General features: G+C 40.4%; 1 protein-coding gene across 1 annotated transcript in view; it reads left to right on the top strand.

Moving 5' to 3' along the window:
• The window catches only part of RNF169 (ring finger protein 169), an 83,593-nt gene extending 72,554 nt beyond the window's left edge, over window positions 1-11,039 (top strand). The window contains 2 exon segments of the mRNA XM_024762007.1: window positions 5,759-5,858; window positions 6,309-11,039. Coding sequence (XP_024617775.1) covers window positions 5,759-5,858; window positions 6,309-7,493 — 1,285 coding nt within the window. The 3' untranslated portion in view covers window positions 7,494-11,039.
• Window positions 11,040-12,103: the final 1,064 nt, after the last annotated feature.

Here is a 12,103-nt window from a genome sequence, read left to right as displayed (position 1 = left end):
CATAGGGACACATACAGACTGAAAGTGAGGAGATGGAGAAAGATACTCCATGCAAATGGAAATCAAAAGAAAGCTGGATTAGCAATACTCATATCAGATAAAATAGACTTTAAAATAAAAAATGTTACAAGAGACAAGGAAGGACACTACATAATGATCAAGGGATCAATCCAAGAAGAAGATATAACAATTATAAATATATATGCACCCAACATAGGAGCACCTCAATACATAAGGCAACTGCTAACAGCTCTAAAAGAGGAAATCGACAGTAACACAATAATAGTGGGGGACTTTAACACCTCACTTACGCCAATGGACAGATCATCCAAAATGAAAATAAATAAGGCAACAGAAGCTTTAAATGACACAATAGACCAGATAGATTTAATTGATGTTCATAGGACATTCGATCCCAAGACAGCAGATTACACTTTCTTCTCAAGTGCGCACGGAACATTCTCCAGGATAGATCACGTCTTGGGTCACAGATCAAGCCACAGTAAATTTAAGAAAAGTGAAATCATATCAAGTATCTTTTCTGACCACAATGGTATGGGATTAGAAATGAATTACAGGGGAAAAAAAGGTAAAAAACACAGACACACAGAGGCTAAACAATACGTTACTAAATAACCAGGAGATCAATGAAGAAATCAAAGAGGAAATCAAAACATACCTAGAGACAAATGACAATGAAAACACGACGATCCAAAACCTCTGGGATGCAGCAAAAGCCTTTCTAAGAGGGAAGTTTATAGCTATACAACCCTACCTCAAGAAACAAGAAAAATCTCAAACACTCTAACCTTACACCTAAAGGACATAGAGAAAGAAGAACAAACAAAACCCAAAGTTAGCAGAAGGAAAGAAATCATAAAGATCAGAGCAGAATAAATCTTAAAATTTGTATGGAAACACAAAAGACCCCAAATAGCCAAAGCAGTCGTGAGGGAAAAACACGGAGCTGGAGGGATCAGACTCCCTGACTTCAGACTATACTACAAAACTATAGTAATCAAGACAATAAGGTACTGGCACAAAAACAGAAACATAGATCAATGGAACAGGATAGAAAGCCCAGAGATAAATCCACACACCTATGCTCAACTAATATGACAAAGGAGCCAAGGATATACAATGGAGAAAAGACAGTCTCTTCAATAAGTGGTGCTGGGAAAACTGGACAGCTACATGTAAAAGAATGAAATTAGAACACTCACTAACACCATACACAAAAATAAACTCAGAATGGATTAGAGACCTAAATGTAAGACTGGGCCCTATAAAATTCTTAGAGGAAAACATAGGAAGAACACTCTTTGACATAAATCACAGCAAGGTCTTTTTTGATCCACCTCCTAGAGAAATGGAAATAAAAACAGAAATAAACAAATGGGACCTAATGAAACTTCAAAGCTTTTGCACAGCAAAGGAAACCATAAACAAGATGAAAAGACAACCCTCAGAATGGGAGAAAATATTTGCAAATGAATCAATGGACAAAGGATTAATCTCCAAAATATATAAACAGCTCATGCACATCAATATTAAAAAAACAAGCAACCCAATCCAAAAATGGGCAGAAGACCTAAGTAGACATTTCTCCAAAGAAGACATACAGTTGGCCAAGAAGCACATGAAAAGCTGCTCAACATCACTAATTATTAGAGAAATGCAAATCAAAACTACAATGAGGCATCACCTCACACTAGTTAGAATGGGCATCATCAGAAATTCTACAAACAACAAATTCTGGAGAGGGTGTGGAGAAATGGGAACCCTCTTGCACTGTTGGTGGGTATAAATTGATACAGCCACTATGGAGAACAGTATGGAGGTTCCTTAAAAATGAAAAATTGAATTACCATATGATCCAGCAATCCCACTACTGGGCCTATACACAGAGAAAACTATAATTCAAAAAGACACATGCACCCTAATGTTCATTGCAGCACTATTTACAATAGCCAGGTCATGGAAACAACCTAAATGCCCATCGACAGGTGAATGGATAAAGAAGATGTGGTACATATATATAATGGAATATTACTCAGCCATAAAAAAGAACGAAATTGGGTCATTTGTAGAGACGTGGATTGATCTAGAGACTGTCATTCAGAGTGAAGTAAGCCAGAAAGAGAAAAGCAAATATTGTATATTAGCACATATATGTGGAACCTAGAAAAATGGTACAGATGAACCAGTTTGCAGGGCAGAAATAGAAACACAGATGTAGAGAAAAAACGTATGGACACCAAGGGGGGAAAGCAACGGGGGGTGGTGGGAGTGATGGTGTGATGAATTGGGCAATTGGGATTGACATATATACACTGATGTGTATAAAATTGATGACTAATAAGAACCTGCTGTATAAAAAAATAAATAAAATTCAAAAAACAAAAAAACTCAGAATAGTTATGAATAAATTTAACCAAGGAGGTGCAAGACACGTACACTAAACACTAGAAAACATTGTTGAAAGAAATTAAAAACTTTAAGAAATGAAAAGATTTTCTGTGCTCATGGATTAGAAGACTTAATATTGTTAATATGGCAATACTTCCCAATTTGATTTTTACACATTCATTACAATACGTATTTAAATTGCAATCTCTTTTTTCACAGAAATGAATAAGCTGACCCTGAAATTCACATATGGAATTGCAAAGGATCCCAAATAGCTAAAACAATCCTGAAAAAGAACAAAGGTGGAGGACTCACACTTCCTGATTTCAAAACTTACTGCAAAGCTACAGAAATCAATAGTATGGTTCTGAAATAAGGGAAGATATATCAATCAGTGGAATAGAATTGAGAGTCCAGAAATAAACCCATACATCTATGGTCAGTTGATTGTCAGTAATGGTGCCAAGACCATTCAGTGGAGGAAAGAAGAGTCTCTTCACATATGGTGCTGAGACTACTTGATATCCACATGCTAAAGAATGAAGTTGGACTCCAACTTCACACCATGTACAAAAATTGAGTCAAACTGGTTTAGATACCTAATTGTAAGAGATAAAACTATGAAACTTTTAAAAGAAAACGAAGAGTGTAGTTGTATAATTACTGCTCTCTAAAGCCCCTTTGTGGTATGTTGTGGTGAACTTCCGTGACTGGATGCTTCTGTGGGTCAAAATTATCTTTTCATCAACCTGTCTCAAGTGCTTTGCACAGAGTTGGTGCTCAGTAAAGTCTGCTAATCAAATGAATGGAAGAGACAATGATGGTTTCAGCCATACTGAGGTTTACCCAAAAGATTTTAGATTGTCAGAAACTATTTAGGTGTCCTTGTTGTGTGCTTGAGTGCTGCAAGTGTGAGTTTCTTCCCTGGGCCTTTTCTTTCACCAAAACAGAGTTTAGAGGGCATGTTAAGAAGTTCTCCCCAGCAACAAGTAGTTGTCGTTTGTACATCAGATAACTTGGGCATGTCGCCAGTGTCTTTAAATTTGACTCTTATTGCTGACAAAATGGATGCATAGCCTGTTTTTTAAAAAGTATATACATTGGGCTTCCCTGGTGGCGCAGTGGTTGAGAGTCCGCCTGCTGATGCAGGGGACACGGGTTCGTGCCCCGGTCTGGGAAGATCCCACATGCCGCGGAGCGGCTGGGCCTGTGAGCCATGGCCGCTGAGCCTGCGCGTCCAGAGCCTGGGCTCTGCAACGGGAGAAGCCACAACGGTGAGAGGCCCACGTACCGCGGGGAAAAAAAAAAAAAAAAGTATATATATTAAGCTAATTTTAAATTTTGGAATGTTTGTTAAAGTATAGATCCAGCCTCAGTTTGAACACCTCTAATGACATGGAGCTTAGTACTTCCCAAGGCAGATATCATCGAACTGCTCTTACTATTGAAAGTTATAAAGTGCTTTCTTATGTTGATCAGGAAACCTTTTCCTTTAAGTTTGTACTTGTTTCTCCAATGGAATCATGCGAAACAAGTCACATATTTGACATAGTAATGCTGTCTCTTTCAGCTCTGTATCCATTCCTCTTGACCCGAAGTAAATGTTATTCACCCCAGCATTTTAATATACTGCACAGCTTACTTTTGGGTAACTTGCACCACTGACAGTTTTTGTGAGTTCTGGGAATGCAAATGAATTTCAGTATTATTCTAGGTAAAATACAAACCAAGCTGACTTGTAAGCAGCTGCCTTTATAGGGTAATGTTGAAGTTTCCTTCTTGCTCCAAAATATACCTCCCACCAGATGGTACAACTCTCACATTATTTTTATTTTTTGGTTCAGTGTTGAATTTTCTTGGTAAAATGCAAACATGTGATACAGGTTGGCCATCATTTTTTCCTATTAATACCATAGCATAGATTAGTTCATCAAATTGGAGCCATCTAACAAGGTGATGTGGCTATGAGACATAGGATGAGAGGGGTTTGAATGGGAGGAGTAACACAGAAATGCTGGAATAGGTAGGCTAGGCCTTCACTAGAGATGTAGGGAGAGGAGAGGAACTCTGGGAATGTACCTTATTGCCTCCTTTATAAGTTTTCTCTGAACTAATCTGTCATAGTAAAATTTTAAATCTTTTGCTCCAAAGAGTAGATATGATTATTCCATTCCAGAGCTAAATAGAATCACTCAAGGAAATAATTTCTGTTTGGGATCCTCTACATGGCTATGTGTCCATCTTGCCTTCTGGCAAATTCTTATTTATCCTTCAAAATACATATGCCGTAGGAAGGCTTTTGCAACCCTGCTCTCACTCCATCCCAGGTAATTAATAACACTCTCTTTTATGCCATTCTTAGGCATAATTTTTTTGTTGTACCATTTCACTGTATTGTATTGAATTATTTTTCTGCTTCACTGGACTCTGATTCCTTGAAGACCTAGACTGTACCTCATTCTTTTCTGTATTTCCAGCGCCCAGATAGTGCTCATCAGTGACTGGCATATAGTAAGTGTTTGTTAAATGCTTATAGAGTAGAGTTGTATCACAGGTAAAATATCTCTTGCAAACATTTGTAAAAGCATTAGTCTCACCAGACATGTATTAGGCAAGAGTTGGGGAGTAGAAAACAAAGATGAGTAATAAGATAGTCAAGAATCCCTACTTACAGTCTCTGGGGCAGGTGACAGTCATCTGTACATAATTCTTACACAGTAAGATTAATATTATAATACAGGTACTTTGGTTTTTGGTTTGCATTGTAAGGTCATAATGTAATGCGTGCGTAAGACAAAAAAAGAAAAGTCATGTGTTCTTGAAACCTTAATTCCAAAGGATGTAGGCCTCTGGAAGCTCAAATGTAATGGATTAAGGGAGAGACTATATTTAATTTTTACTCCTTGCATAGGAATCTAGTGCATTGCTATGCATTGTATAAGTACTTAAATACTTGTTTCATGGCTGATTTAGATTGCTTGAGGAGAGGTTTGGGCCTAATCAAAGGAAAAAAATGTATTGTTTGTAAAGGTGATTTAATACTGTATCCACCCTATTAAGGAAGGTGAGGTGTCCCTACATCTCTCTAAGCATGAGTGAAATAGCCATTGGTCTTGCGTTACTTAGGCAGGATCTGAGTTTGGAAACAAAGGCTTAAACCAGATGTCCTCTCTGGAGAACTCCCTCTCTCTTTGGACAGGATTTGTTCTTAGAATGTATTTTGTTAATAAATGAATTCATTTTCTATTGTAGCTGCATGGCTTTGAAAGCACAGAAGAGATTGTCTTTCTTTTTCCTTAGCAATCATGGGCTACTTTTGACTACTTGTCTTTTATTTATTCTCTTTTAGGAACCTAAATTCCAAGATGGAAAGGAGTCAGAGCTGCAGTGACACTGGTCAGGACAGAGTGAAGGGCAGACTGAGAGCAGCCCCAACCAGCAAAGCCAAGGTAGACCTCAGACACAGGCTTCCGGGGCTCTCCAGTCCCGTCCTGCGCACGGCCACAGGAGAAACTGTTCCAGATGAGAAGAGGCAGAATGGGTCCTAGGCATACTAATTATGTTGGAGAATTTTATAAAATAGATGTGAAGGAAGAGAGTTTGAATTAGTAGCCAGATGAGTGGAATGAGGGCCACTAGAAGAACCTTCTTAAAAGTTCTGGATGAGTTTTTTTTAACCCAGAATTTTCAATTTCATTAATTGTTTCAAGTATGTAGGAATTTCTGCAAATGGTGGGTGCATTCTAGGTTAGGGATTTTCCACATTTCTTAGGCTCATATGACCCTTTATCCCTTTTCTTACCCTTTTCCTCTCTATCCCTCTACCATCAAGAAGGAATTACGAAGAAAAAAAAATGTATATATATGTATGTATCTGTAATCTTTTAAATCTCTTTCAGGTCACAACCATGACCCCAGCCTCCAACCCTATCATTGGTGTCCTCTTGTCCACCCAAAACAACCGCTGCCTCTCAGCCCCTGACTTAACCATTGAAAAGCGTCTGCCCTTCAGCTCCCTCTCATCCTTGGCTTCCTTGCATAAGCCAGAGCGCTCCATCAGCCCTGAGAGCAACGACAGCATCTCCGAAGAACTAAACCATTTCAAGCCCATTGTCTGCTCACCATGTACTCCTCCCAAGAGACTCCCTGATGGCCGTGTACTGAGTCCCCTCATCATCAAATCAACACCCCGCAACCTAAACAGAAGCCTGCAGAAGCAGACTTCTTATGAGGCCAGTCCACGGATCCTCAAAAAGTGGGAACAGATCTTTCAGGAGCGGCAGATCAAAAAGACCCTTTCGAAAGCCACCCTCACCTCCCTGGCTCCAGAAACAGGGGAAGACTTACTCGTCACTGAAGTTACCCATTCTAGCAAGGAGAAGCCACTTCTGGCTTTAAATACAAGACTGTCCAGTGGGCAAGTACTCTCTGAGTATACAGGACCTACCCCCACTGACCTTGATTATTTCCCCTCTGCTAGCCAGACAAAAGCAGAGCAGGGCAGTGACAGTAAAAGGAGCACTGAGATCCCATTAGAAACCTGCTGTTCTTCAGAACTCAAAGTGGGAGCCAGTGGGACTTCTTTGGAGAGAGAGCAGTTTGAAGGGTCAGGGTCATCCCCAGATGCCAAGTTAGATAAAACCTGTATAACAACAGCTATGAAAATCTCAGCAGTTAGTTCAGTGCTACCTAAGAACAGTGTTTTGGGCGGGGTCCTCAAAACAAAGAAACAGCTGAAGACAGTGAATCATTTTGATCTGCCTAATGGTGTTCTGGCAGACAGCCTAGGTGAGGAGCCACTTCCTTCCTTGCGTCGGGGCAGGAAAAGACGCTGTAAGACCAAGCACTTGGAACAAAATGGCTCCCTTAAGAAACTGCGACAAAGCAGTGGTGAGGTGGGTCTAGCCCCAGCAGACCCAGTACTGCGAGAGATGGAGCAGAAATTGCAGCAAGAGGAAGAGGACCGGCAGCTCGCTCTGCAGTTGCAGCGCATGTTTGACAATGAAAGGCGGACTGTGAGTCGGCGAAAAGGAAGCGTGGATCAGTACCTCTTGCGGTCCAGTAGCATGGCTGGGGCCAAGTAGCACCGGATGAGCAGCGTTACCTATTTTTCAGAGGTCTTTGGGCTTGATCATTTACCCTGAAGAAATGAATGTTCTCACTTTGGGTTTCTTTTAATGGCAAAGCACTGTCTAGCATGATTCTGAGAGGTCTCGGGCCTTTGTAGTATATATATCCAAGGAAGCTGCATCTCTGCCTCCCTGTGACCCAGGCCAGAAGTGCTCCTCACCCCCTAAGTGCCCCACCCCTTAGGGCGTCTGGGCCAAATCTGGCAGCCCCTGCTTGGGGTGAGATTCAGGAGCACAATGGCTGGGGTTAGAAATGGTAGAGGAAAAGGGGACACCTTCTCAAACTGACAGACCTCCTGACTTCTTTCAGCAGGTGGTGTTTTAAGTCAGCCATGCAGATAAAAATTAGTTCCATCTTTTTTCAAAGAAGTGGAACAGTGTAGTTCTTTGGCAGATCCATAAAGATTATGTTCCCCCTTCTTACCCTTGCCGCAAGTAAATATTCCTAATTAAATCAGTTTTTATGCTTCTACAAAAGTTAATTTACATTACTTGTTTAAAAAATAACATTTGATTAATGCTATATAGTTGACAGACCACATTCATAGTCATTGTTTAATTTGGTCTTTTCAGGAGACTTAACATGTAAGTGGTATTAGTCCCATTTTTAGATGATGAAACTGCAGTGCAGATGTTCAGGTTCTCTCAACTACTAAGGGCATAGCCCAGACTGACTGCTGGGTCTCCCAACGACAAATCCCATGGATTTTCCACACTTAAAGAGGTTGCCATAATGGACAGCGATCCAAGGACGTACCAGGGGAGCCTAGAGAAAGCTAGCTGGGCTTTGAATGCTGATGGTGCAAAACCCACATGCAGATAATTGGGATTGACTGGAAGTGTAAACATATACTGTGCAATTATCCCCATCCCTACAGTGTACAGCCTTCTGTTTTCCTGGGGTTCCACTCTGTTAGATAAACTACAATTGGACTTCCTTGTTACTCTCCATATGGCCAAGAGTTATCTGCAGTGTTGATCTAAAATCCAGAAAATTGGCCCAGAAGTCAGGCAAGAACAGTACTGAAACTCCCTACTGTGGAAACAAGGAATCTAGCTGGATACAGCTGGTAAATTCAGTCCCATGGACCTTTGGGGTTTATTTTCCTTAGCAGCTGACACCATGTGTCTTTTGCATCTCTGGTGGTGCTTGGTGCTTCTGCCCATCTGGGCTCATTGAAAGTAGGGATTAAGATACGATTTTAGGGAATCTCAGGTGGCCTGGCATTCCCTGTGCATGTATGAGCTGTTACTATAAAGTCATGTGACTGGCGTTTTAACAAACCTTTCAGATCTTATATATCCCAATGTACGTTGTTCCCCTCAGGGGGCCTCAGCAGGATGCTGCATAGGTTTTCCAATGATGTTGCCATTGGTGAAAACATCTCTGGAACTGTCCTCAAAGTCTAGAGACATCTAGACATCTAATGTTCGAACTGCAAAGGATGTTAATGGTCATCTATTCCAACTTCCTCCTCTTACTAAGGCAGAAGCTAAGATCCAGAACGACTCACTTATCAAGATCACAAAGGATTTACTATATCACCTACTTTTGCTTCTTCTCAGGAGATTTGCCTCCCTTCTTCTCGGCAAATCTTTAATCTTTGGGGTTATAGGAAAGAGAATTTTAGTTTGAAACTAGTCAGAAGCTATTTGAAGCTTCTGGAAGAGAAGGTAGGTTACCTAGAGGGTTTGGAGTCAGAAATGAGGTGCATCTGTAAAGCAGTCAGAGCAGTTTTCTTGGGCAGCTCATAAACAGTTCCCAAAGAGGAGTTCCAAAGATGTCTTAAGTATTTTGGCAATCACTGAGATATATGGAACCTCCTCAGTGACTACTTTGGTGGGGAGTGTCACTTACCTGAATGTATGTATTCTGTGTTCTGTGTGTTTGTGCGTGCACACGTGCAGATGTTTGTTTAGAAAATATACATCAGTACTTTATATTCATACCACTTCAGTTTTAGGTCCTACCAGCAACATACGCCCTCCAAAGGCTGCTGGAGGGCATATTGGTGCCCAAGATAGAAGAGCTGGCACTGGTTTGTAGAGACAGGGAGGGTGACTTACTAAATGCCCTCAGAGAAGACATCAGTTACTGCCATTTCATGGAGTTCCTTTTCGATCTTAGTAAATGTTATTGGAAGGCTAGTCTCATCGGTAGTAGCAAAGACACTTATTTTTCCACTTGTCACCTTTTTCTATATCTTCAATCATTTGAAAAACACTTCAGTTGGAACTGATTTTTGTTTTTGGAAAAAAGATAAATATTTTTAATAGAAAAGATATATATTTTAAATATTTCCCCAAAATAATACTTTCGTTTTAAGAAACTGCTTAGCAGTAGCAACAAGTTTTAGCATCAGGTGCAGAGTGAAAATTTCTTGTTAGGCAAGTATTCCAAAAGCTGGATCCAGCTTACTGACCACCTACTGTGGAACCTCGAATGGTATTGACAGTTGTAGTTTCCAAACTTCCAGCTGAGCAGCAGTCCTTCAAATATAGACAAAGCAGTTTAGGTTAAGGAGGGAGGAGGCTTAATCTTTAATCTTCTTGGCTTTGGAGGAGGGTAAAACCACTAAGGTATTATCTGTATTTTAAGATGCTTCCCATACTTAACAACTAAAACCTGAACACTTCTTTCTGGAAAATTTCCCTCTCCTGTTGCTTGATTGTGAAGTTGGTCACAAGTGGAGTTGTTGACGTGAATTCTTTGGAGAAAAAGACGAAGGAAAACAATGATGGGGAGGGTTTGTGAGCTAGAATGAAAGATACACTATCTCAGAAAACAAACATTTCTCACAAGTCACTGGAATCTGATTCACCATAGAAATTTCCCATGTTCTTCTAACTCTGTTCCTTGTGTATATGCTTTCTGTGTTTTTTCTTATTAAAGGGGAAGTTATGAGAGGTTGGAGGGTAGAGGTCATTCTAATGGGTAATCCAAGAAATGTAATGCCCTAAGGGGGCTCTCAGCCCTTTTTTTATCAAGTGGGAAAGATACTTTGGGAACATGTTCGTGATCCGTTGATTGTATCTGCTGAAAGAAGTCATCTGGGCCTGTTGGGTTAATGTCAGATCTGGGGATTATGTATCTAGCCCCTGGCCCCTTTCATGTAATTGCCTCTTTTTAGAAGGCTTCTTGGCTGAAGCTTCCCAGGAAAACCTTTTTTAAGTGGCTTCATTTATTTTTTAAAATTTAATCTTTAAATTTTTGCCTGGAGGAAGCATTGGTGATTAATGCTTTCTGTGTTTTTTGTTCATTTTCTCTTAAAGAAAAATGCCCTTAAGAGATTAAAGCTGCTTAATTAATTGCTATGATATTACAAACAGACAAACTAAGATGGAAAGCTGCCATTGTGCTTGACTGGTGAAGCTGATGACCGAAGGCTGTGCCATTTGTCCTTTTTGTTCCATTTGACAGATATTTCCTGAGCTTCGAACTTGTGCCAACCCTGTGCAAAGTCATGGATATAAAGATGGAAAGGACAGTCTTGCTCTTGATGAGCTCAGTGTCTACTGGAATGTATTTGAATGCATGTGTGGCTGGAGAGCTCGTTAATGGTTTCACGAAAGACCATAGTGATGATCTTGGATGGCCCGTTCAAGGTACTGTCCGGCACCCTTGAACATTTTACATACCCCCATCAGTATTTGTGAATTTGATTGCAATACTGCTCTCCATTTCTTAAGTAATTTTACCAGTGGAGAATGATTTTTCTCCTCCGGTGATTATAGGACAGCAGCATCTCTTTAGGAGCTGCTTTTAGCATTAAGCCCCAAGAAATGAGGAAGGTTGTGGATCACTGACATGATCAGAGGAGGCTCACTCTCAACTTAGTAACCTACTAACCTCTTCCCCAACCAGACCTCTCACCAGAGCTGGCAGCAACTTGGGATTCCTTTCCTTTTTCCTGTGTGGCTTTCCATTGAGATGGAAGGTGAGCAGGTGAGGAAGGGAAGAAAAATGAAGGCTGGATCATAATCATAAAATGTTATGTAGCTGGAATGGGCATGGAAATTATCCAAGTCAAACTATACCCCCTGATGCCCTTCTTCTTTTTTTTAAGAAATGAGGAACTTGAGGTTCAGTGCCCTGTGTCATATTTGTACTGTAGTTGTCTAGGGTCTGAATGAATAGTACTCTAAGTTACACACACACAATCTGCTAATGAGGGGGACACCCGAATGATTTTAAGTTTTTTCTTCCTGCTTTTTTCAGTTAGAATTAAAATGTACCCAGATCCCCTGAATACACACCCAGGCAGGGAAAACCCCCACAGTGAGAGTAATGTGAATGTGAAATCTTGGGAAGTGATACATTTTGATTGGAATAGCTGTCATTTTAACTACCAAGGATTAGAACCCAACCAACCCTTCACTTTTCTTTGAAAATCAAGAACTCCTTAGGGACTTAATTTTTCTCAGCCAGCCTTTTCCTTATCAACCCAGATTGGTCTTTTGACTTGGCTTTTAGAAGTGAGTATAGCTGTTTATAAATTCTTGTGACTCAATGAGAAAGCAGGTCTTTTTTTTTTTTTTTTTGGGGGGGGGGGGGGGGGATTTTG

Source organism: Neophocaena asiaeorientalis, unplaced genomic scaffold (genome assembly GCF_003031525.2).
Source record: "Neophocaena asiaeorientalis asiaeorientalis breed wild unplaced genomic scaffold, Neophocaena_asiaeorientalis_V1.1 scaffold263, whole genome shotgun sequence".
Taxonomy (NCBI): domain Eukaryota; kingdom Metazoa; phylum Chordata; class Mammalia; order Artiodactyla; family Phocoenidae; genus Neophocaena; species Neophocaena asiaeorientalis.
Note: the sequence above shows the minus strand (reverse complement) of the source record. Positions and strands in the feature narration are given on the sequence as shown.